We start from the raw sequence: 24,800 nt of genomic DNA, 5'->3' as shown, positions 1-24,800 counted from the left end.
GCACAGAGCCAGAGGGAAGCATGGCCCTGGCACATGGTGCCAGTCCACATCCTGGACTCTCCCCAGGGACATCCAGCACTGAAACACAAGGAGAAGGGAGATGAGCAGTGGGACCCATGGGATGACCCCAAAAGAGCACTACCCCATCCCTCCCTGAGCCCCCACTGTCCTCCAGCTCCACCACATGCCCCAACACCACACCTGTGCCACTGCAATGCTCTTGCTCTGCTCTTGCCTCTACCAAGGATGTCCCAGGAAGGGACAAGTCACTGCAGTCCATGTCATGCAAGAAGGAAAATGACTAGACTGAGCCATCTCTGCCCTAAGTCAAGCACCAGCTCCCTCCACCCCTCTTCCTGCCAGGGTGCCCATGGGACAACCCAATCCCAATGCTCCCTTGTTGAGACAACTGGGGAAATAAACAAGGCAGGAGAGTGCAGGGTCACCTTTCCCAAAGAAAAATAGATCCAGGAGAGATGGGATCAGCCCTGGGATCACCTGCACACCCAGGTGCTCTGTGCAAAACAGGGCAACCCAGCACCTCACACACAGCAGGATGGGGAAGGGGACACATGTGCCACTGAGCTCTTGCAAAACCCTGGGCAGAGTCAAGGACATTCCAGCCACATCCTGGCTCCTGCTGGACCCCCTTGGGGTGCATGGGTGGCCCTGGTTCCCTCTGGCAGAAGCCCCACCTGTCCATGTGCTCTTCCCTAGACACATATGGGCATTGGCCCCCACCACTGCCGACCACCAGCCAAGGGAACAAAGATACAAAAAAAACCCCTGAAATAAACTTCTGCAACTCAAAAGCATAAACACATAAACCATCTGAAATGACAACATAAGGCAAAGCAAAAGCACCCCAAATCCTCACGCATGCGCCTCGTGGTCGTGCATGGCGCAGCCACATGCCCCCCAGGCTTTTCTGAGCACAGAAGATACCATGGGCATCCAAGATGATGCCACAGCCAAGGCAGCAGCCAGGAAAGTGCACTCAGATGTGCCAAGGATGTGTACACAAGATGAACAAACACTGATAGGGACTCATAGACACACAGTGATGACCTTTTTGGAAAGCACCTTGTCCCTGGGGGAGCGACAGGCGGGGGCAGGGAGAGTCCTGGGGCAGTCAGTGCTCAGGGCTGGGGGGCAGCAGGGTTGCCCAGCACCCCACAGACAGTGGCGTGGGTGGGGAGCTGCCCACCAGCTGTGCCCCAGGAGGAACCTTGCCCATTCCCAGAGCAGGACCAGGTGTCCCTGCCATGTGCCAGCATGGTGCCAGCACACCACACACAGATGTGGCTGTTCCCAGGCAGGACAGGGAGTGCGATAAGATGGGGCGATGGGGCTGAGGAGCCCCTGTGCCCCCAGCGTGGGACAGTCCCCACATGCCAGTGGTAGGCAGGGCCACTCCAAGGTCCCTGGCAGTGTGGAACCTATAAGAGGGGTGAGCAGCCCCACTGCTGCACCTTTGTCGGCACAACCATGCTGGGAGCTGTCTGTCTCGTCATACTGCTGGGCTACGGTGGGTGCAGAGGATGGGGAGGGGTCCGGGCAGGGGGCATGGGACCATGGGGCCTGTCCTGGCCCTGGGCACTGGCACAGGCAGCCTCTGATGTCCCTTGGCTGGGTGTCCCACAGCCTACGGATGTGGCCAGCCGGCCGTGCCACCACAGCTGAACTCCCGCGTGGTGGGAGGTGAAGATGCTGTAGCCCACAGCTGGCCATGGCAGGTAAGGGGGCACAGGGATGGGTGTGGGGACGGGTAGGGGAAGAGGACTGGGGACGTTCCTGCTCTGACCCTGTGCCTCTGCCCTCACAGATCTCACTGCAGTACAGCCTCTCTGGTTCCTGGCACCACACTTGTGGTGGGACCCTCATTGCCCCCCAGTGGGTGCTGACGGCTGCTCACTGCATCAGGTGGGTGTCAGGGTGCTGGAGGGGATCTATATCAGCAGAGTGGGATATTTCTGGGGACTGACACCCCCTCTCTCTCCCTGGCAGCAATTCCAAGACCTACCGTGTGGTGCTGGGCAAGCAGGACCTGTTGACGGATGATGAGCTCGGCACCGTGGCTGTGGGTGTGGAGAAGACAATCGTGCATGAGAAGTGGAACTCCTTCCTCGTCCTGTAGGGATGGGATGTGTCCAGAAGTGGGTGGGGTGCAACGAAGATGGGGACCACATCCTCATGGCTCATGTCCCCCTGCAGCAACGACATTGCCCTGATCAAGCTGTCCGAGGAGGTGCAGGAGAGTGACACCATCCGTGCTGCCTGCCTGCCAGACGCTGGCAAAATCCTGCCCAATGACTACCCCTGCTATGTCACCGGCTGGGGACGCCTCAGGAGTAAGCAGAGAGTCCCCAGGAGGGTCCCCAGTATGTCCCTGGGAAAGGGGTGTGGGTGCAGAGTGTGAGGTGCGACTGTCGTTGCAGCCAACGGGCCCCTGGCCGAGGTCCTGCAGCAGGCTCTGCTGCCCGTGGTGGATCACGAGACCTGCTCCAAGTGGGACTGGTGGGGCAGCCTTGTGCGCACCACCATGGTGTGTGCCGGTGGTGACGGAGTCGTCTCTGGATGCAGCGTGAGTGTTGGCACCGCGGTGTGGCACCTGCCCCCGACCCAGGGGGGGGTTGACAGCAGTGCTGGAGCAGTGCAGGGTTACAGCTCCCATGGGAAGCACAGGAGGGGTGGGGATGAAGCTGCAGTGGTGGATGGCTGGGTGGGATGTGGGGTGTGTTGGTGGGGTGCCCAGGACTGATGGCACGGATTGTGTCTCCACTCAGGGTGATTCCGGCGGCCCCCTGAACTGCCAGCGCGACGATGGCATCTGGGAGGTTGATGGCATCGTCAGCTTCGGCTCTGGCCTGAGCTGCAACATGATCAAGAAGCCAACAGTCTTCACCCGGGTGTCTGCCTACATCAACTGGATCAACGAGGTGGGTGCCTCCTCCTCTGCCCCATGCAGGGAGGTGGCCATGCTGCCCCTGTCCTGCCAGGGGTCTCACCATGAGCTTCCCTATGTCTTGTCTTCGGCAGAAAATGAGCGCAAACTGAGGACACAACATGGAGCACAACACCTATTAAGAGTTATAAAGGCAATAGTGCTGAGCTGGTCTCATGTGGTTCTTTCGAGGGGACATGGTGAAGTGGAAAAATGGGGCTGTGTCTTGGGGACCTGAGCTTCTGCCCATGTGCTGGGGAGAGGCCCTCATTGTGCAGTGAGGCTGGGCAAAGTCCTGGGGAGCCCAAGGTGGACAGAGATCTCACAAGGTGCTCGAGTTGGGAGTAGAGCCATGGCCATCGCCAAGCCAAAGGGTTCAAGGCTTGGCTGGTAGTTTCATGGCAGAGCGGTTGGAATCTGGCCTGGAATCTCTCCTGGGAGGCTCTAGGGAACTTGTGGGGAGCTATAGGACACCTGGTTGGCCCCAGGAGGTTTTAGGCGTCTTGGCTGGCCATGGGATGTCTCAGGGGCTCTTGCTGGTACTGGGCTACTTGTTGGCAGCAGATTTGTCACAGGGGCCTTGAGGGAATTGGGTTGGTCCTGGGGGCTCATCCTGCAGCCCCACCACCTTCCCTCCACCACCTGAGCTGCCAGAGTGCTCCCACTCTTGCTCTCACCTCTGCCAAGGATGCCTTGGGGAAGGAGCAGCCACCACTGCCCATGCCATGGATAGAAGAAAAGGGACAAGGCTGAACCATCTCTGCCCAAAGTCACCCCACCCGAGCCAGAGGGCCCATGGGACACCCCAGTCCCAATGCTCCCTTAGTGAGAGAACTGGGAAAATGAAAAAGGGGAAGAGTGCAGGGTCACTTTTCCCAAAGGAGAACAGGTCCAGGCGAGATGAGGTCAGCTCTGGGATCACCTGCACACCCAGGGGCTTTGTGCAAAAATGGCCAAGACAGGACAGGGTAACCCAGAAGCCCGCTCCCCTGGAGGATGGGGAAGGGGAATAGGGAAGGAGACAACCATGGCACTAAGCTCTCACAAACCCCTGAGCACAGGCAAGGCCATCACAGCCACCCACACCCCAGCTCCTCCTTGGGGAGCTCAGGGCAGCCCTGGGTCCCTTCTGCAGTGCCTTCAAAGCACCTGAAATGTTCCCAAAAGGAGCATGGAAATACTCCATGACTGCAAAGGCAGCCTGGATATTTTCAGGTTCCCTGGGAATCCCTAAGCACCCCTCAGCACAGACCTATCCTAAGGCCGCTGCACCTCCCAAGGGTGGCTCCAAGGATACTTTCCTCCTTTAAAATCCAACACAGATCCTCAAGCACTTTACCTCAGCTCTGATATTCCAAAGAATTCTCATCAGTTTCCTGCTGTTTAACATCTGAATGGTTCCTAAAAAGGAGCTGGATGTCTGCGCCACAGGCTGGCACAGCCATATTAGAAATGACCCAGTAACAGCAGAGGTTAAAAATTTACACAAGTGAAGGTTCCTACTCTTCCCACTTCAGAGGAGCCTTCAGGAGGTGCTGAAATGGCAATGAGGATATGGGACACGGGAATACAGCAAAAGATTTGCCTTTTAGATGCATTTATTAGAAACATCAGTTTGCAAAACTCATCCCATTCCACTTGAACATCAGACCCTGATCGCATCAATCAGTTACCTGGGCAGCACAGGACACAAATATTGTGATCAGCAAAGAAAAACACTCTGAGGCAGAGCGTTGCCATGTCATGATGAGCCAGAAGTGCTCTACTCCGCCTCTGTGCTCCAGCAAAGGGACTTCCTGCTCCTTTCACATTTCCCATCGGCACAGCACAATCTCCATCTCATCTCTACTCCACAGCTAAGACAGCGTTCACAGATTGCGTTTCTCCAGACAAACATCTGGACACACAGACAAAATCCACTGGGAGCACCGACACTAAGTTATGGTGGGCACAGATTTCATTCAGCCACAGGAAGTATCTCCTGCCCTTGGCAGGGGGCTCAGGGCTCACGTGTCAGTCGCATACGAAGAAGAATTTTTTACGGAGGAAATTGAAACATCCTGGGATCTGCTTGTACCTCCCCTTGGCAGAGACGGCATTTGCCACCTGGGAACAAGAGAGAGGTTGAGGAGCAGGATGCTCTCCCCATCCCTTGAAATCAACAGCTGCCAAGCCAAGGGGGCCAAAGAAGCACAACAACAACCAGAAAACAGCAACAAGGTGATTCTGTAAGTCCTCTCTCCCTCCACATTGGACTTTTCTCCTCCCCATGGACAACAGAAAAAATGTCTGGCGCATCTACACTTGTACCCAACTTTGGCAATATTGGGTCAACAAGGCACACAAAGGAAGATGTTGATTAGCCAGACTCACTCCACATTCCCTGTACATTGTGTTCCTCCACCCCCAGGACATACTTACAGCAGCACCCAAATCCCATCAGCTTGGATTTTTGTGAATAGGACAAGCCATGACATTTTTTAGTAACTTCCTCAGAAGGATTAAAGCCTGTATTGCCAGTATTCCTCCTCACTGGAGAAAACCTCGAGTGATTTTTGGCAGATTGAGGCCAGACACTTTCTTTGTAATTAAACCTCCCTGCAGTACCTCGAATTAGCTCATCCCCAAACTCAACGCTCACTCCTTTTTCAAGTGTAGGCCTCCACGCCCCAGCTGATCATATCCCATATTATTTCCTTCACCCACAAAATGCAGGAGAAAAAAGACATTTACCCTCAGTAACATATTCAGCAGGTCTTCTGAATGGGCGTATTGCTCCAGCACACTGTCCAGCATTTCCACATACCACGAGCCAGTCGACTTCTCTCTCCAGGAGACAAAACCTTCAGAGAAAGAAGGAGAATGTTATGCCAAAGCCCATCTGCTGGTCTCATCCCAATGTGTTCCTGCTGCTCCAACAGAGTCAGGTTGCCCTGAACTGCCCCTGACTTTGGCCACGAAGCTCCAACTGTTTTGCTAATTCCCCCTTGCCCAGCAAAGGATTTGCACAGGCTGTTTCACCTGGAAAAGTTGAGTAGGAAACCAGTATGTCGCTGGGTGTAGGCAAACTGGCGATGGCATCAGGCTCATCCACATTACCCGAAGGCGCCTGAAATGGAGTCGCGTCTGATTCCAGAGAGCCCCCAGGAGCTTCATCTTCGGGTGAATCACAATCCACTACAAAGCCTTGATCCCTTTGTTCTGAAAAAAGCAGCAATAAGACAGTTCCTGATGTTCATTCCACCCAAGCACTTCACGGTTCTACATCCAACATTAAGAAAAGATGGGGAAAGAAAAGGACAAAGGCCCTAGAACAAAATAAGGCTTTTTGGCCCTTCAGCTGCGCTGGTTGAATCAAAGCCATTGGTGATTTATACAAAATTCCTCACTCCGTATGAAGAGCTGGAGCAGCCTGTCAGCACATGGTAAAAGAAGAGGCAGCTGGACTGAGAAGACAGCTGGAGAAAGGGACAGGTGATGAACAGAAAGGGAGCCAAAACTACAGCCTGACCACATCTCCGCAGCCCAATGCTACCGGAGTCAACACAAAGATTCACCTCCACCACAGGCCTGGATGAAGAACAGTTTGGGTTTTCCTCTCAAACTCGGGCAATTGGACCCATTGAAATAGTTCACAATCTTTTCTATGGGAATAGGTTTTCCATCCGTCCCATAAACGCCTCCGGGAAACTGAATATGGCTTGTCTGCAAGAGGAAAATGCAGGAGCTAGTGACACGGAAGGCAAGGCCAGTCCCAAGAGTGCCCATCTCCTATCAGGTGCTTTGTGGCCTAAAGGTACCAGAAGAAATCCTGGTGTTTGTGGGAATCCCTGTGGCCAAGTCAGGGTGAGGGGACACCCCGGAGGCATTTGAAATGCACTAAAACCCAGCAATCCAACTTCTATTAACCAACTCATATCCGATTTCCTCCAGCACAGGAGTTCTTCATTCTCTGGGACAATGGGCACATATCATACGCCATTTTCCTAACAATCCCTCTCCTCATCCTTCAAAGAACTGACTTGGAATAAACAGGCTTTATTACTAATAGCATCTCCCTGTCAGAGCTGGAGAACAGGAAGGACTGAACGACCCCAGTATGAGGCTGAGTGGGGCCTCCCTTTGCTCTCTGCCCATCACTCAGTTCCAAATTATTAACCCCAACTTCCAAAATGGAAAACACTTGTGCACTGGCACCACCAGATCAGACTACACCAGAGAAGCTCCTGTTTTCTTTAACCCAGGATGAGGGTGTAACTCTTTGAAATGTACTGCAAGAACAAGGTTTTGACAGACCACTTCCCTCTCACCCTGTGTGAGACCACAGGACGGGGAATTAACCCCTTCCCACACTTAAGGAGCAAAGGGAGAGATGGGACAAACCCACCTGACAGCCATGGGAAAGGATGACCACGATGCAGCAGTCCAAAGCGCTGTGGTCCTGCCGTGACAGCTTCAGCAGCTCCAAAACCATTTCCTGCAAGGAAAACATCACAATGAGGGTTTTTTGAACCATATCTGAGCCATGGGTTACTGCCAGACCTTACTCTAACTGAGCTGCCATGTGGAAGGATCTGATCAATCTCTGCCCCAGGATAACGTAAGCCCCAAGTACAGGTGGCAAAAGGCATCGGCAGAGAGCGAGTATTTCTGTTCTCTGCCCTTATTTAATACTGGCTGCTTTAATCTCACAGATTTCTCACCTCTCCACACTCTTTACAACACAGCAACACAAATCACGACATGCTTCCACATGACTTATCTGCTGAAATCCACTGCATCTGACTGGGAGCTGGTGGATGAGCAGAGAACCATGTTTTACTTTTAGATGATCAAGTTCCCCCACACTTCCAGTAACAGCCAAGATAGCACAGCACAGATAACCATGACACAGCTATCTGAGCTATCCCAAATATACAGCCTCACCAACTCCCTAAAAATCACAACCAGGACTCTATATTCAGGCAGAGGAATGAAAATGTGCAAGCTCGTCTCCTTCAATTGCAGCACAACAATAAAATAAGAGGATGTAAGTGGTTAATTGTTTCTTTGTGGGTGGTTTTCTGCATGCTGCCAACATAGGATACATCCCCTAATGCATTCCCATCACTTCCAGAGGCTCACATCTCATGCCTGGTGCTAACAGGGCACAACCAGCCTCACCTGAGCTTTCAGATCCCGCCGAACCAGGACAGTGAAGTGCAAGGCCTTGAAACGCCTCTCCAGCTTCTCACAGTCAATGTCGGAGCCTTCTCGGGTCGACAGATCTGACTCTCTGGAGAAGTTGACATTATTGAGGATCAGGCAGTGGCCGCAGGGATCCGCTTTCATCTCATAATCCTGGCAGGGACACGCCACAATTAAACTCCCTCTTATTCTGTGTGCTTGCTGGCTAATCCAACAGGATACAATGCTAGTGAGGAATCAGAGTTCTTAAAGCAGCTCGTTCCATCGTTTTTTCATTTCTCTAGACCTAGGGATGGCTAGGAGCATCCACTCTCCACACATATGTTCTCAGCAGCAACCAGGAACACAAAACAACCCACTTAAACTGGATGCTGCTTTACCTGCAGCATCTCTGACAGCAAGTTGAAGTTTCTGGGAATTTCTTTTAGGCATCAGCATTAAACCTCACCACAAGGAACCAAGGATTTGTGTTATAGCTGTGGTAATCTTAAGGAGGATGTGGCTAATGACTGACCCACTCCAAGACCATTGGCCCCATTACAGCCTTGGAGCAATAGGTCAGGTAACACAAAGTGAGAACCAGCTCTTCCAGAGATATTTTCTGGAACCAACCACAAGGCACAGAGTTTTTGCCCTGTAGGGAACACTTTCAGCCTACCCAAATACTAACCAGGTCACGGCTCCTCTTGGCAACAGCTGAACCTACAACACACAACAGACATGGGATTTAGCTCACCACACTCCACAACAAGACCATACTCCTAGAGTTCATGTCTTTCCCAACACATATGAATTCCCCCTTCCCACTGGAAATGAGCCTTTGCCATACTGTGTCTCTAGCAGAGTCTGCAATGTGGCTTACCCCGGGTTGGCACAGGATGTGTTTGAGGTCTCTCACTCATGGCTTGGACTGGGATAGACAAACGTTCAAGAGGGATCACATCTGTAATGATATGGGACAAAAATACAGAGGATGAGTCTGAGCTCAAAAGCTTCCACTGCTGCAAAGCAGGACATAAAGGCTGCCCAGAGAAGCCATGGATGCCCCATCCATGCAAGTGTCCAAGGCCAGGTTGGACAGGGCTTGGAGCAACCTGGGATAGTGAAGGTGTCCCTGCCCATGGCAAGGGATGGAATGAGATGAGCTTTAAGGTCCCTTCCAACCCAAACCATTCTGTGATTCCATGATTCTCCCAACAGTCACCTCTACCAGGATAATAAAAATCATGACTTCCCGGACTCTTGCCCACAGCAAGAAGGATCCCAGCTGCCACTCCCCATGCCACTATTTGCCAAAAACATACCACACCCTCCACACTGACTTTTACACTGTTTTTCTTCGCGCAGCTCCAGCTCCACAGGCTTCAGGTCTGGCAGCTGTGTTGGCACCGGCCGGGATTCACACTCCTGGATCAGCATCTCTGCGAGGTCACCCTGCCCGGTGTCCCGCAGGATGGAGAGGAATGCAGGGAAAGCCTGCTTCCCTCGAGTCTCCAGATCAATGATTAGCTGCCGGGCTTGGTCTCCTCGGCTGCCAGCACTCTGCAGAGGAGAAAAACCCAAACAACACATGCAGTGCCTGGGCAGCCTTTTTGACTACTCTAGTGAGGAATGTGGGAACACTTTAAGGGTGTCACCAGATTGGGATGGGGACATGAAGAGAAACCCCTACACCTGGCACTGCCTGAGGCTGGGGACAAGAACAGACACGTGTGCGGGGTTCTCAGACATCTCATCTGAACAGCGACCAACCTCAGGCCTTGTCATCAGAGTGAGGGACCACTGGGCCATGCCTTTGGGCCTGTCACCAGGGCTACAGGGACATGGAGTTCCCCTATGAGCTTGTCACCAGGGTGAGGGGACCTGCGGTCTCCCTTGGACTTGAGAGGGCACAGGACAATCCCTCCCATATCTGTCACCAGAGTGAGGGGACTTGGGCACCACCCTCCAGACCTGTCACCGGGGCTCAGGGGACATGGGTTCCCTCTTTGGGCCTGTCACCTGGGTTCAAGGGACATGGGACCCTCCCTTGGGCCTGTCCCCTGAATTCAGGGGATGCAGGAGCTACCCTCCCCATGCCGTCCCCGGCTCTCAGGGAACACGAACGCTCCCTGGGCCACCCCCGGTGTTCAGTGTCCCGCTCCCTGGCCCACCTGCAGCTCCTCCACCATGGGCCGGGTGAAGAGCCCGCGCTGCTCCAGTGGCTCCCAGAGCGGCTCCACCCGCAGCGCGGCCACCAGCCGGGCCCGCCCGCGCCGTAGAGCCCGGCGCTGCTGCTCCTCCATGGCCCCGGAGCCCGGGCGCTGCCGGGCCCGCCGCTCTGCCCCGGAGTCCGGGGCGCTCAATCCCCGGAGCCGCTGCTCTGTTCCCGGACCCGCCGCCGGATTCTTCTCGGGCCCGTAGTAGCTCAATCCCCGGAGCAGCCGCTCTGCCCCCGAACCCGCCGCCGTTCTCTTCCCGGACTCGCCGCTGTGCCCCGGAAGCGCCGCTCGCTGCACGGAAGCGCCGCCGTCTCTGAGTCCGGGAATGACACACGGAGCCAGACTGAAAGGGCTTTGGCGTGGTCCAGAAAGGTCATCCCAGAGCATACGAAATAGGATTCCGTCCTTTTGCGTTTTGGTGTTTTGGGTTTGTTTTTTTTTTAATATCTCCAGGGATGGACACTCCACACCCTCTCTGGGCAGCGTATCACCCGCACAGGAAAGAAGTTCTTCCTTCTGTTCAGATAGAACTTCCTGTGCATCAATTCCTGCCTGTTTCTCTTGTGGCATTGCAGAGCTCTGCCCGCACGAAGCAGAGCCAGGTTCCTGCTCTGAGCCCTCCCTGCAGACAGGGACTGACAGGGCTGAGGGCCCCACTCAGCTGTGTCTCCTCTGGAGGCTGAACAGCCCAAGCTCCCTCAGCCTTTCCTGGGCAGGGAGATGCTCCAGTCCCTTCCTCATCTCCGCAGCCTCCGCTGGCCCTGCTCCAGGAGCTCCCAGCCCCTCCTGTCCTGAGGAGCCCAGAACTGGACACAGCTCTCCAGGTGTGCCCCACAGGGCTGAGCAGAGGGTCAAGGTCACTCCCTGACCTGCTGGCAATGCTCCTCCCAGTGCACCCCAGGATCCCATTGACCTCCTGGCCCCCAGGACACTGCTGCTCAGGGACAGCTCCTTGCCCATGGGACCTCCAGGTCCTTCTCCACAGAGCTGCTCCAGCAGGTCACCCCCAGCCTGTGCTGGCTGTTCCTCCCCAGGGGCAGGACCTGCATTTACCCTTGTTGAGCCTCATTAGGTTTCTCTCTGCTCAATTCTCCAGCCACCCAAAGTCCTGCTGAACGGCAGTAAAGCCTTCAGGTGGATCAGCCACTCCCCCAGGTGTGCCACCCACTCTCCTAATCTTCAGGTGGATCAGCCATTTCCCCCAGTTCTGTATCATCACCAAACCTGCTCAGTGTATATTCCATCACTCCGTCCAGGTAATTGATAAACAAGTTGATTAAGACTGTACCCAGTACTGATCCCTGGGGAAGCCACTGACTGCAGTACTCCAACTGGATCATGCTCCTCTGAGCTCTGCCATCCAGGCAGCCCTTGATCCACCTCACCACCTATTCATCCAACCCACATTCCCTTAAACCGATTGTTGTGGGTTTAATTTCAGCTGAAAATGAAGCACCACGCAGCTGCTTGCTCAACCCCCCCTTCTCTCCCCCTCCCACCCTGGTGGAATGGGAAGGAGAATCAAAGTAAAACTTGTATGTTGAGATAAGAACAGTTTAATAATTGAAAATAAAGTAAAATACAGTAGTAATGCTAAATGATAACAACAACAACAACAATAATAATAAAGGGGAAAACAAGTGATGCACAATGCAGTTTCTCATGACTGATGCCAGACCCCCTTTCCCAAACCCACACTGGCTCCTCCCAGCAACTCTCCCCAGTTTATACACTAGGCGTTCTATGGTGTGGAATATCCCTTTGGCCAGTTCAGGTCACCTGTCCTATCTGTGCTCCCTTCCAGTTTTCTTTGTGAACCTCCTTACTGCCTGAGCATAAGATAAGAAAAAAGTCCTTGACTTTGCATAAACACGACTTAGCAAAAAAACAAAACAGAATCACGGAACATGCTGAGTTGGAAAGGACCCACAAGGATCATCGAGTCCAAGTCCTGGTCCTGCACAGGACACCCCAAGAGTCACATCATGTGCCCAAAAGTGTTGTCCAAACACTCCTTGAACTCAGACGGGCTCAGCGTTGTACCCATTCCCTGGGGAGTGTGTTCAGTGCCCGACCACCCTCTGGAGAAAGAACCTGTTCCCAATACCCAAACTAAACCTCCCTGACACAACTTCAGGCCATTCCCTCGGGTCCTGTCACTGTCACCAGAGCAGAGATCAGTGTCTGTCTCTCCTCTTCCCCTCAGTCTCCTCTTCTCCAGTTGAGCACACCAAGTGCCTTCAGCCGTTCCTCTTCCCCTCAAGGCCCTTCACCATCTTCACTACTCTGCTTTGGACGCTTTCTAACACCTTAATATCTTTCTTATATTGCGGTGCCCCAACCTGCCCTCAATATCCCAGGTGAGGCCGCCCCGGTGCGGAGCGGAGTGGGACAATCCCCTCCCTGGCTCGGCTGGCACTCTCGACTGCCACCACTCCCATTCCGAAGCCAACCTACAGCACTGCCGCAGCTTCTGAGCCGACGGGAACTCTCGCGCAGGGCCTCACCTCCGAGCATCCCCCCGCCGCAGGCCCGGTTTCCCGGAAGCGCTCGGTCTCCATGGGGACGGCGGGCGGGCGCGCCGGAAGCGGCGGCGCTGGGTGCGGGAGGGCGGCCCGTCCGCTCCCTCCGCCCGCGGGGCCCCGCCGGACCATGGAGCCGGGACGGGCCGCCTGCATCCTGCTCCTCCTGCTGCTGCCGGCGCTGGGAGCGGCCGCGCCGGGCGAGTTCGACCCGTACCGCGTGCTGGGGGTCGGCCGGAGCTCCAGCCAGGCCGACATCAAGAAGGCCTACAAGCGGCTCGCCCGGGAATGGTACGTACTGCCCTCTCACCCCCCCGCCCGGCCCCGGGAGCGGATCCCAGCGGCAGCTCGGTGACAGCGCCAGGCCCTTCGGCCGTGGTGGCATCAGCCGCCTCGCCTGGCGGCGCGCCCCGGCTTCCTCTCAGGCCGGGAGTCAGCCTGGAACACGTAGATGCTCCGTGCCAGCGATCCGTGCTGTAAAACCCTTTGGAGTCTGGCTGCGGGGCAGAAGTTCGCTCAGAGCCTGCTTACGAGGGGGAAAAGTTCTCCCAGAATCAGGCTACAGGGGGGAAAGTTTTCCCAGAGTCTGGCTGGGCGGGGGGGGAGGCGGAATTCTCTTGGATTCTGGCTATGGGGAGAAAAGTTGTGCTGGAGTGGGGCTGTGTGGGGGAAGTTCTCCCAGAGTCAGGCTACAGGGAAAATGTCCTTCCCGAGTCTGCTTACAAAGGGACAAAATTCTCCCACAACCAGGCTACAGGGAGAAAAGTTCTCCCAGAGTCTGGCTGTGATGGGATAGTTCTTCCAGGGTCTGGCTATGGGGGGACGAGTTCTCTTGGAGTCCAGCTATAAGGGGAAAAATTTCTCACAGAATCAAGTGATGGGGAGGAAAGTTCTCTTGGAGTCTGGCTGGGGGCAGAAAAGCTTCTCCTTGGGAACTTCTAATACACAAGGATTGAAGTCTTAGCTTGGGACATCGATGTCCAAAGGCAGTTCAATGTGGAAAGGAAATGTGTTGGATGCATAAATGTCACTCCCCTGTGTGGTGAGGGGCAGGCTTCAGGTACAGAAATAAAATGAATAAAATAGGTTTACCCAGAACTTTTAGAGCCCTTGTTTTTCTGTGTGAGACATCCCCGAGGCCATGGCAGGTGGTGATTTAAGGAAGAACCCGGTAGTTATGTAGGGCAGCAGCCAAGGGAGGCATTGCTAGGAAAGTGACACGCTTCGCATGCTGGGCTCGGGCTGTTGGGGATGGAGCAGACAGAGGGACAGGTCCACAGACACACAGCACACATCCCAGTGCTGCATTTTGGGATGGGGTTTGGCCAGGGACAGCATGTGCTGGGTATAAATCTGATCTCAGCCTCGGGGATGTTACTGCATGCCCTCACTGCCCATGTCCTCTTCACCTCCACACAGAGGCTGATAGCTCCCTGTGCCCCCCACTGACCCCTTTTCCTCTGGTTCTGCCCCATAGGCACCCTGACAAAAACAAGGACCCGGGAGCAGAAGACAAATTCATCCAGATTAGCAAGGCCTATGAGGTAACACATGGTTCCTATAAATTCCTGCTACCATTAAGTGACCTTATTTTTCCACAAATGGCTTTGTGCTTTTCCTGTGTATTTCTATATGGAAAAGGTATTGATCCTGGGGAGATGGACATTACCCACCCAAAAGGTTTGCTCAGCTTTGTTGACAGAGATACTGGAGTCACCAGCATGGTTTCTGCTGCAAATATTTTGCTACAGGTCTGCCATGTTCTGGCTAAAAAGCCTCAAAGGAGGAAGGAGTGCATATTCCCCAAGCCCTGCCCAGCTGGGCAGCATCTTGACTATGTCACACATACATAAAAGCATTTTGGGGTTATGTAAGCAATGTTAATCATCACAGGGCTTTGGTCACCTCAAATTATTTTTAGCAGTAGTTATTTGCATGTTGTTCTGGAAATTGGTCGCCCCAGTTTAAGGCAGCCAAGCCCATGGAAATCAAAATAAATCCTTATTTCCCTGCTAAAATATGTAGTTTCTCTGCAGAGCTTCTGGTTGCTCGGTGAAATTTTTTACACTTTCTAAACCCTCCAGATTCAAAGAGACACCAGCAACAGCCACTCCAGAAAAGAGTGTTTGTGCTCAGAGCCCAGGATGTTCAGACCCAAGGAGCTGTTGGTGACAGAAGTGGGTACAGCAGTCTGGATTTAGGGGCTCCTTTTCTTGGGCTTTGAGGGTTTTTTACCCTGATTTACCATAGTGAACCTAGAGGGATGTGATGCTTCTTTTTTCCAAAATATTTATCCCCCTGACACGCAGCAAAGGCTGCACGTTCCTTACGTTATTTACTTAGGGATTATGGTCAGGGCACTTCCTCTCATGGTTTCAGGCAATCATTTTTCTATCATTTGCTTCCCAGATTCTCTCCAACGAGGAAAAGAGGGCAAACTTTGATCGCTATGGAGATGCTGGGGAAAGCCAGGGCTTCTCTCAGCAGCAGCATCGCCAGTTCCACCGCTTCCATGATGGCTTCTATTTTGATGAGTCCTTCTTCCATTTCCCTTTCAATTCGGAGAGGCGCGACACCTCTGACGAGAAGTATTTGCTCCACTTTTCCCACTACATCAACGAAATAGTGCCGGATAGTTTCAAGAAACCTTACCTCATTAAAATCACCTCAGACTGGTGCTTCAGCTGCATCCACATCGAGCCCGTGTGGAAGGAAGTTGCTCAGGAATTGGAGGTGCTGGGTAAGGATGAAGTTGTTGAGGTTGGGTGTGTGTCCCTCACCCAGTTAGGCTGCAGTGGTTGCCTTCAGGTTTGTGTGACCCAGTTTAACCTGTGGATTTCCTCAGGGATGTATCCTAATGCTTTCCCAAACATTCCTAACTCCAAAGTAGCATGCTGGGCAAAGAAGCAGGTCATCAATTTTCCACGGGGAATTTGTGTTGCTGGGGATCTTTCAGGTGAACCGCTGCTCTCCTTTTCCAGGAGCAGGGATCGGCGTCGTTCACGCAGGGTACGAACGACGCCTCGCCCATCACCTGGGTGCTCACAGCACTCCGACCCTGCTGGGGCTCATTAACGGGAAAATAACCTTCTTCCACAATGCTGTCGTCCGGGAAAACCTGCGGCAATTTGTGGAGAACCTTCTGCCAGGGAATCTTGTTGAAAAGGTAGGGTCTAGCAGGGGCGTCAGATGCTGCTTCTCCTCTCTTCCTGGAGATCCCTCTCTACTTGGCTGTTTCGGTGGCTAATCTGTTTAATTCGGGCTCCAAGCTAATCTGTGTCACGAAGCTCCAAACCCTGGAGTTGTCAGATGTGTTCCCCCCCACAGCTCTGTAACATTTCTCCTTGAAAAGGGCTGATCCTACTACTACATGGTCACACCAGTGACTTCTGCTGGCTGCTCCCCAGCTGTGACATCCCACAGCTGCCAGGGCTCTACCCAAGTTATTCCTAGGACAGAAACCTGCTGGATTTCACTTCCCTGCTCCTTTCTTAGCATTTCATCCAGCAAATTAGGGACCACCTTATAGGTCATGTCTGCTAAAACTCACCAACACAGACTTTGTTTTGTCCAGTTTTCCTTCAGACCTCTAAAACTGGAGCTGGCAGCATGAGCCCTTTCAAAGTTATAAGTAAAACTTCCTAATGGATAAAATATTCCTTCATTTCAGCCTTCCAGTGATTTTTGGCAGACTTCTAAAGAACCCACCTCCCCTGTCATTGTGATGTGGCTGTCAGCCCCCACAGCACTCTCACCTGTCTGGCCTCTGCTTGTGGCCTTGTTCACCTCACTTCATTTTCCTTTGGGATCTTCACCAGGGGCCACCATCCCCAACAGACTCTTGACTTGTCCTCTGGGTATTGGAGTTATTGGACTTCTTGCCCCAAAAATAGAGTCCGTTACCCATTCTCCAGTAAATGCAGCCATTTATGTTCTTTCTCTAGGTCTGGGAGGTACCATACCTGAAACAACAGGTTTGATGGAACTCTCAGGTGCCTTTTAACCCTTGGCTTCCCATTTTTTATGTATATATATATACGAAGAATATGATCCCAGCAGTTAGGAGAATAAAAGTGCTTTTGGCATTGACTTGGAATGGCATCAGCAGAGGCTGCAATAACTGAGGGGGCTGAGGGAGGTCAAGAGTGATGGTTTTAATTCATTCATTAATCAGGAATACCTGTTGGAAAGACCAATCCACAGTCTGCTTCCTGCAACACCTGGACAGCCTTTTCAGGCTTGGTCCTCATTCAGACATCTCATTGTAGAGCATTGCCAATGTCTGACAGCTCAGAGGTTAAAGTAACATTCTGGTTCTGTCTAAAGATTACAGATAAAAACTACGTCCGCTTTCTGTCCGACTGGAAGAAAGACAACAAACCCCACGTGCTGCTGTTCGATCACATGCCAGTTGTACCGTTGTTATATAAGGTAAGGTCATTTCTCTCACTGCATTGGTGACTTGCTTATAAATCCAGATATTCCAAAAGAAAACATGCCATGGCTGTGAGCAGAGGTGGACTGATGCCTCCAGACACCACTGACTGGTTCTAGGAGAGCGAGGTGATGTGTGCTGGTTGGAAATGGCATGGGCAGGTGACTGGCTTTGTTAGGAGCCTGTTTATTTGTCCTGACAGTTGCCCTTCCTGGGTGTGCTTCAGAGGTAGCAGCAAAACAGGTGCATAACCTTTATTGGGAATGAGAGATGTTTGTAGCACATCTAATTTGGGTTACTGAAAATCCCATTTCCTACGAAGCCGCTGCTAGCCTACAGCATGTCCGGCTGTAAATAAAGCTGTGGATCCGTGGAGGCTTCTGGCACAATGACTAAGAGGATGCAAAATGTGGGTCAGTGAGGGAGAGGAGGGGCTCGTACCTCTCACAGCACATCCAGTGGAATTCAAACAGCAGATGTGTTCTTGGAGCAAAGTCACCACAGGTACTCGGGGGAGAAGATGCTCACTCTAACATAAACATGTGCTGGGGATTTCCTCTCACCCAGCTGACGGCCTTTGCCTACCGAGATTACCTGTCCTTTGGGTATGTGTACGTCGGACTGCGAGGCACCGAGGAGTTGTCCAGTCAGTACAATATCAACGTCTACACTCCCACCATGATGATCTTCAAGGAGCACATTGACCGGCCTGCTGACGTTGTGCAGGTATCTCTCAGAGCCCTCTCCAAGAGCTCAGGGAAAATGGGCATGGATCTTTTCTGACCAAGCTGGTGATGAGAGGTTGGTCAGTGGCGCAGTTTGGAGGAAGAGTTTTTGTTCTCAGCTAAACCTCAAGCATTGGAGGAGAAGGAGAGTGAGTGTTAAGACAATGGTAGCTTGGGGAACTCTAACCTGCTGGGGAGAGGAGACAAATGTAACTTCCCACTCTTGGGGCCTCAAAACATCTTGGGTGATTGCAATGAGGACCACAAGGGCTGGCACCCTTCCACATGAACATCCAATGGCTTTCTCCTCCTCTTCCTGCTCAGTTCTGACTTCTGCTTTCTTTGTCCTTGCCAGGCACGAGAAATGAAGAAACAGCTCATTGACGACTTCCTTTCCCAGAATAAATTCCTCATGGTGGCCAGACTCACCAACCAGAGGCTGTTCCAGGAGCTGTGTCCTGTGAAGAAGTCTCACCGTCAGCGGAAGTAAGCGACATGTCCCCTCATTTTGTTTCTCAAGGCTCTGGGGCTGCTCCTGGAGTCACCTTTGGTTTGATTCTGAGAGAAAAGAGCAATGACTGCATTGGATCATGCTCAGTATCCACACAGTCATGGAGGTTTCTGGCTCATTGGGATTTTTCTGGCAAAAGGAAAGGGGTTGGTCGTTCCCTCTCACCTCCAGACTGGCTCCTGATCCCCCATTTCATTGTGTCATCCAGGCACTGCGTGGTCTTGCTTACCGGGGAAGGAGAGAAGTTTGCTGAGGCTTATGAGGCCTTTTTGACTTTCGCTGTGGCCAACACAAAAGACACGCTGAAGTTTGTGCACATCTACAGCGATCGGCAGCCGGAATTTGCAGATGCCTTGCTGATGGATGAGGAGAAGTACCGCGGAAGATCAGCTGTGAGGGTTTCCTGTTACCTTTTTAATCCCTTATTTCAGCCTGTGATTTAATTGATGATGTGCCTTGATCTGACACCTAGTTCTGGGCAGTGGTTTGAAATTAATCATCAGTCTAGAAAATGAAAAAGCCCCTTCCTTTCTGACATCTGCCATGCTCTTGGCTCATGTAGGTGGTCATTCTCGAGAGGCGCAATAATGCAGGGAAGATCGCCTACAAAGCCTTGGAGGAGCCCTGGCAAGGCAGCAAAGAGGACAACTTCATCCTCCTGGATCTGCTGGACCAGCTGAGGACAGACCCTGGCCTTCTCTCTTCAGAGACTGTCGTGTCAGACCTGAATGATGAGCTCGCTCCTGTAAGTGCACTTTCCAGATGCCTGACATCCATGTTACCTTTCTGGACAGTCCCATTATGGTTGTTCACAGGCATTATTTATATTATAAAATACCAAGGCAAGACTCTTACAAGATTTCTTGCTTATGGAAGGAAGGTCATGGTGTGCTCTGAACCTGTTGGGCCTCTGTATAGCAGTTTTGTCATTTGTGTTTTGCTTTTCATTCTTTTCAAACAGATGTTCCTAATCCGATGGTTCTACTCCACGCTGGACTACATCTCAGACTGCTGGGACAGTTTGTTCCACAGTAACTGGTATGGGTTGGGCATCGATTGTTGGTTTTCACTGCTTCCCTGTCATCTTATTTTAAAACAGATCCAATTTTAGCCTCCTTTTGGGTGGGAGTAGGACAGCACTCAAAAGCTTGATAGTCTCTAAGACCCATGAAACAAGCTGAATTTCTGGGGAAGGCACACAGCATTATTTGAGGTAGACAGGAACTGAAATTCAGGCAGAAAATACAAACTCGTAGACCTGACAGCTGCTTGCACATCTTCCCCTCAGGCGAGAAATGATGCCACTCCTGTCCTTGCTCTTCTCTGCACTCTTCATTCTCTTTGGCACTGTTATCGTTCAGGCTTTCAGGTGAGTGCACACCAAAATGCCCTCGGGGATAACTCCTCAGTCCAACCCGAGGCCTTAAACACACACAAAATCACCTTTCTCTGCAGTGATTCAAGTGACACAAGGGACTCTCCACCCTCGGGTAAAGAAGAAATTGCCACAAAGACGGAGAAGAACGACACAAGCTTCAGCAAAGAGAGTAACAGGTTCCCTCTCTAACTTCTCCAAAATGTTTTCTGTGGAAGCATTGCTCGGGGAGCATCTGTGCAAGGAGGGTTAGTGAAGAGTGAGAAGTGCTGAAGTTGCACAGACATAGTGCAGTTGTGTGGGGCAATGCGGGCGCAGCGAGGAAGGGAGGAGCAGTGCACAGCCAGCACCCAGCCAGCAAGACTGGGATACTAATCTGCTTATTAAACAATTCCCACCATGTTTGCCCAAGACAGCATCCTCAGGGGATAGATAGAGGCCTGACCCACTCGTTGAGGAAGATCCGAACCAGTGACACTGGCTTTGGCTACCGGGCACAGGGATGGCTTGGCATAACGGGCTGGGCAATGCAGACACAGTTTCTCCATCCTCAGTCACTCCCAGTCCCTTGCTCCCCTTTCACCTGGTCACTGCTTTGTTGCAGCAGGATTCCCAAAAAGGGCTTTGTTGAGGTGACTGAGCTAACGGACATCAACTACACCAGTAACTTGGTGCGCCTGAGGCCGGGGCACATGAATGTCGTCTTGATCCTGTCCAACTCCACCAAAACCCCACTGCTCCAGAAGTTCGCCCTGGAAGTCTACACATTCACCGGGTAGGTGGGCCCTCTCCTGGGCTTTTGTTGCTGTGTTAACCACTTGTGTGACGCTGCTCTGGTGACAAGTGAGGAGCAGGGTCGGCTCCATAGCCAGGAATGATCATTTCTGGCAAGCGACACGGCTTCTGCCCTCATCAGTGGCAATGAGCCACCAAAAACTGAGAGGCCATTTCCAGCCAGACTTGGTGATGGTGGCCAGAGGGGTCAGGTACTGGTGCCACTTTGGCTGCACCCATGTTTTGACAAATGGAAAGCGTGAGAGCACTGCATACACTGAGCTGAAAAAGGAGCTGTGGCAACACAGCACTGCCCTGCCTTTGTTGGCAATTCCTTACCTTTCCAGTAGTAATCCAGCCAGACTTGGGACATGTGCTAATCCCACTATCTTCTCTGCTCTTCCCCCAGGAGCAGCTCTCTTCACTTTTCCTTCCTCAGCCTGGACAAGCACCGAGAGTGGCTGGAGTATCTGCTGGAGTTTGCACAGGATGCAGCCCCCATCCCAAACCAGTACGACAAGCATTTCCTTGAGCGTGACTACACGGGCTACGTCCTGGCTCTGAACGGCCACAAGAAATACTTCTGCCTCTTTAAGCCTCACAGATCGGGGGATGAGGGGGGAACGCTGGGATCGTGCGAGGATTACAATGCTTTACAGCATGTGGAAGCCAAAGGGAAATCCTCTTGCAGCCCGGGATCTAGATCCATTAAAAACAAATTACACAAATTGTCTTTTTGGATGGAACGCCTTCTAGAGGGTTCCTTACAGAGGTTCTATATCCCCTCGTGGCCTGCACTAGACTGAGGGATTTTACAGAGATTCTAAGGGACAAACTTTTTATGAAGATGACAAGGGATAGCCCTTTCCAGGAATACTCAAACAAGTGTGATGAATGGACCTTAGGTTTTAGATGAACTCTCCTGGGGCCGGCAACTAGAACACACCTCCCGCGTCCGGAGCCCAGGAGCACAGCCAAGTGCACCCATGTGCCCTCCACCGCCCCGCCGTGCATTTGGACGCCGTACAACCAAGAGCCAAGAAGTCTGTTTTGCCTTTCTCGTCCTGCCACATCTGCTTCCCAAGTCCCCCCTGTTCCATCTCTCGTTTTACCTCGGTTGAAGAAACCCCTGACTTCCCTGAGTCCGGAGCAGCTGTGGCCAGTGATGCAGGTCAGGCCACAGTTCTCCCTACCTGTCCCTCTGTGCTTAGCCCATGGTGCATGGTGTAACTCTGGCAAGACCCTGCAGACCCTCCAGGCCCCGCCCTTCTGAAAGGCCTCCTACCAGGCAGTTGTACTCTCTCGGCTTTCCCCATGGTAAGTGATGCAGAATCCAGTCAGGAGTATCTCCCTCGTAGCAAATCTTAGCTGGAACTCCCCCATGGTGTGGGCTCGTGGGCGATCTGCATGTTTTATGCTCCTCGTGTCATGGTTCCACCTGCAGCTTCACCAGCTGAATTCTAATGGGGAGGGAAAGGGTTTTGCACGGCCCTAAAATACTGTCAAAGTGTTGAGCCATTTAAATGTCATGTTGATTTTTCAGATGCCTTTTCTGCTTCTGTCGATTTTAGACGATGTATCCTAGAGCCATAACTTTACCTGCGTCCTCAGATTGTAGGCGTGAGCTGCTATGAGCCAGTAGATGTGTAAAAAACTCTATGTAGCTGCCAGGGAGCCACCTGGGCTCCTTGCAAACACCCTTCCAGCTGTAGTACAAACCAACCTTCCTTTGTATCGAGGAACCTCATCCTTCAACGATTGTATTCTTGAAATGTTGCCCCAGAAGTGCTGTATCATCAGACTGTCGCGTGCGTGTGAAGCTCCTTTGGTTTAGTTGGGGAGTTGAGATGTTGGGTTTCAGCCTCTCACCTGTTTCCTTCTTGCTCCAAACCTCCATTTCTCCACACTCAGGCTGCTCTCGTGGCTTTATGTTTGCTTGCTTGGATATTTCTTCTGTCTTTTGGAAGTGGTGAGGGTATGTTAGGTTAGAGCAGCCACACAGCACAGGGTTTGGACGATGCTTTGCTGTAGCAGTGCCCTGACAGCTGCTTCCAACACCACAGAGAGAGGGTGGCCTGGGGTAAGGAGGAGGGAGGAGGAGCAGCAGCTTTGTAGCTGCTTAACACTCCTCAGGTGACCAAGCAAGGCAGCAGGGCTTCTCTTTGTGGCCAAGATGGAAATCCTGTGAGGTTTGTTCTTCTTTTTCACTGACAATGGTGCCCAGGCCTCTGTCCATGGATCTGGAGCCCTGCAGCTCCATCAGGCTCTGGCGCTGCTGAAGCACAGGGACGGGGGCAGGTGGCCTTTACCACAGGGCTTGGAACACAGAGCACTCAGTGAGCACATGGTGTTAATTGCAAACTCAGCCCTTGCCACCTTAGTTACCACCATAGAAGAGCAGCCAGTCAGTAGGAATAACTGCCAGCCCCTGAACTAGCTGCTGATCCTTTAACAGAAGCCAGGAATGCTCCAGTCGTTGGACTCCCTAGTTGCTCCCAAAGCCTTGCCTCACTGCATTCCTCCCCATCCTGGGAGCAGACTGGCATGCTTGAACCCCCACAGGTACCTCAGACCCCCTGTAAAACATGCTTCAAATAAAGGCTGCAATGCTACAAACAGACCCTATGTGAGGTTAATTAATTCCAGCCCAGTGGACTCCGGGCTGTGGAATGAGGCTCTAAAGTAGAGGGAAGGAAGGAAGGAAGGTGAGGTCTTCTCCTGCCCAGGAGCTCATGTGAAGGTGCACAGGCACCACTGAAAGAGAGTAGAGGGGGAATGAAACACCAGCCTGATGCTTCTAGACTTTATTTCCACCTGGCTGGAGTGGTTGCCGCAGCACTGCTGCGTTTCTCCCACAGCTTGCCGTGCAAACCATGATGTGGTTTTAGCCTAGTAGAAAGCTCCACATAACGTCTTAAACATTTGCAAAAGCAGAAGAATGCTCTCTGCGTGTCTGCTGTCTCTTCAGCTGGTCAGTAACAAGGAGAAAACCCTCAACTCATGAAAAAAAAGTGCCTAGTTATGCTACAGCGAAGGAATTCAGCCCTGCCCTGAAGAAGGGGAGAAGGCTTTATGGCCTTCAAGTTCAGTGTGTGTGCTGCACGCTGCAAGAATCCTTGGTTGTATTTTCTTTTTAGCACGGGTAACTTCCCCTTTCAGCCAGATTGAGCTGAGGGAGCGCTTGGCATTGGTCCACCTGTGCCGGCTGCGGCTGGACAGGAGCACAGCTTCTGAATTTATGGAAACTTTTGCCTGGGCTGAAGCAAAAGCCAAGCTGCTCTGACCCCTGGTTTAGTTGGCTGTAGTGCCAGTGTGGCATTCCAGGTGTTTGCTGTCTTGAGACCATGGTCAGAGCTGCTTATCCCTAGATCTGCCCTCTCCCAGCAGCTGTGAGCTGTCACCCCCCATCATTTTCTAAACACTTGAGATTCTGTTCTGCACATGGTGGTTTGTAATCCAAAGATTGAGGGAATTCGGTCCTAGTGCACTTTCCTAGTGAGATCTGAGCAATGGCACAGTGCTCGGAGCTGAGGCAAAGAGATACAGGCCCCAGAGTGGAGGTTGTTCCCAGAGTCCTCCCTGTCCCTGTCTCTGCCCTTCACCCACAGCACCCAGGAGCCAGGACACGAGCGCAGCCTGATGAGTAGGACTGAAAACTAGGTACCTATTTTGCACTTTTGATACTGGGAGGGGGGGGAATTAACTTATTTGGCAAACTTGTCTTTTTTTATTTTGGGGGGGTTTTTTTCGGTTTTTTTCGTATTTGTGAACAGGCACTGATGTCATTTTGTTTTAAGACGATTACAGGTTCGCAACCAAAATAAACTATTTTAATGTGTGATGAGGTGGCTCTGTGTCTGCATGTACAAACTAACCTGCCGTAGGAGACTCCTGGTTATTCCACCAGCAAGAAATTTGGTCAAGTATCTCCTTACTCTCAGCAGGATGCCCACACCCCTTCATGCCCTCCTTTCTTTTACATTCACTGTCCTGCTGCCACATCCTAATGGGACAAACCTTTCACTAGTGACAGTTTTTTCCCGGAGCCCTGTTAGCTGGGTGAGTAATTCCAGAGGCAAAATGCCATTACCCTCATCTATCCGTTTCCCAGGCCAACGCCAAAGCT

The 24,800-nt window shown here is 52.3% G+C and overlaps 3 protein-coding genes across 5 annotated transcripts; 2 read left to right on the top strand and 1 right to left on the bottom strand.

Moving 5' to 3' along the window:
• Positions 1–1,436: 1,436 nt before the first annotated feature.
• Positions 1,437–3,111, top strand: LOC146428438 (chymotrypsin-C-like). Its single transcript, XM_085079924.1, has 8 exons — positions 1,437–1,528; positions 1,645–1,736; positions 1,826–1,923; positions 2,008–2,133; positions 2,215–2,351; positions 2,439–2,584; positions 2,787–2,939; positions 3,040–3,111. Exons 1-8 carry the CDS (start codon positions 1,489–1,491, stop codon positions 3,055–3,057), a joined length of 810 nt encoding a protein of 269 aa, XP_084936050.1. The 5' UTR covers positions 1,437–1,488; the 3' UTR covers positions 3,058–3,111.
• Positions 3,112–4,524: 1,413 nt separating this feature from the next.
• Positions 4,525–10,845, bottom strand: CASP9 (caspase 9). Of its 2 annotated transcripts, none has more exons than XM_085079917.1 (10): positions 10,285–10,845; positions 9,436–9,673; positions 8,994–9,074; positions 8,802–8,833; positions 8,108–8,284; positions 7,332–7,421; positions 6,502–6,649; positions 5,966–6,145; positions 5,678–5,787; positions 4,525–5,050 (listed from the first exon to the last, which is right to left on the bottom strand). In XM_085079917.1, exons 1-10 carry the CDS (start codon positions 10,717–10,719, stop codon positions 4,958–4,960), a joined length of 1,584 nt encoding a protein of 527 aa, XP_084936043.1. In that variant the 5' UTR covers positions 10,720–10,845; the 3' UTR covers positions 4,525–4,957. The 2 variants fall into 2 exon arrangements, with proteins under 2 accessions (XP_084936043.1, XP_084936044.1); XM_085079918.1 differs by having other exon boundaries at positions 9,454–9,673; positions 10,285–10,844.
• A 2,031-nt stretch (positions 10,846–12,876) lies between these two features.
• On the top strand, positions 12,877–24,515 carry DNAJC16 (DnaJ heat shock protein family (Hsp40) member C16). Of its 2 annotated transcripts, none has more exons than XM_085079916.1 (14): positions 12,877–13,145; positions 14,332–14,398; positions 15,264–15,594; positions 15,836–16,020; positions 17,181–17,285; positions 17,857–18,015; positions 18,370–18,500; positions 18,734–18,917; positions 19,088–19,270; positions 19,487–19,563; positions 19,814–19,894; positions 19,981–20,079; positions 20,508–20,675; positions 21,084–24,515. In XM_085079916.1, the coding sequence occupies exons 1-14, from the start codon at positions 12,892–12,894 to the stop codon at positions 21,478–21,480; spliced, it is 2,421 nt and encodes an 806-aa protein (XP_084936042.1). In that variant the 5' UTR covers positions 12,877–12,891; the 3' UTR covers positions 21,481–24,515. The 2 variants fall into 2 exon arrangements, with proteins under 2 accessions (XP_084936042.1, XP_084936041.1); XM_085079915.1 differs by having other exon boundaries at positions 20,505–20,675.
• Positions 24,516–24,800: the final 285 nt, after the last annotated feature.

This window comes from Lichenostomus cassidix, chromosome 21 (genome assembly GCF_008360975.1).
Source record: "Lichenostomus cassidix isolate B80296 chromosome 21, HeHo_3.0, whole genome shotgun sequence".
Classification (NCBI taxonomy): Eukaryota; Metazoa; Chordata; class Aves; order Passeriformes; family Meliphagidae; genus Lichenostomus; species Lichenostomus cassidix.
The sequence above is the reverse complement of the archived record's forward strand: the minus strand, read 5'-3'. Positions and strand labels throughout refer to the sequence as shown.

What these genes read in the sequence shown, in the direction of transcription:
- LOC146428438 (XM_085079924.1), top strand. Translation starts at nt 1,489, where the DNA reads ATGCTGGGAGCTGTCTGTCTCGTCATACTGCTGGGCTACG. An exon ending in TGGAACTCCTTCCTCGTCCT is followed by an intron (nt 2,134 to 2,214) that starts GTAGGGATGGGA and finishes GTCCCCCTGCAG; the next exon opens with CAACGACATTGCCCTGATCA. An exon ending in CGGCTGGGGACGCCTCAGGA is followed by an intron (nt 2,352 to 2,438) that starts GTAAGCAGAGAG and finishes CTGTCGTTGCAG; the next exon opens with CCAACGGGCCCCTGGCCGAG.
- CASP9 (XM_085079917.1), bottom strand. Translation starts at nt 10,719, where the DNA reads ATGCTCTGGGATGACCTTTCTGGACCACGCCAAAGCCCTTTCAGTCTG. An exon ending in TCCTTTCCCATGGCTGTCAG is followed by an intron (nt 6,650 to 7,331) that starts GTGGGTTTGTCC and finishes TTCCTCTTGCAG; the next exon opens with ACAAGCCATATTCAGTTTCC. An exon ending in TGCTGAATATGTTACTGAGG is followed by an intron (nt 5,051 to 5,677) that starts GTAAATGTCTTT and finishes TCTTGTTCCCAG; the next exon opens with GTGGCAAATGCCGTCTCTGC.
- DNAJC16 (XM_085079915.1), top strand. Translation starts at nt 12,892, where the DNA reads ATGGGGACGGCGGGCGGGCGCGCCGGAAGCGGCGGCGCTGGGTGCGGG. An exon ending in AGATTAGCAAGGCCTATGAG is followed by an intron (nt 14,399 to 15,263) that starts GTAACACATGGT and finishes TTTGCTTCCCAG; the next exon opens with ATTCTCTCCAACGAGGAAAA. An exon ending in AGTTTGTTCCACAGTAACTG is followed by an intron (nt 19,564 to 19,813) that starts GTATGGGTTGGG and finishes TCTTCCCCTCAG; the next exon opens with GCGAGAAATGATGCCACTCC.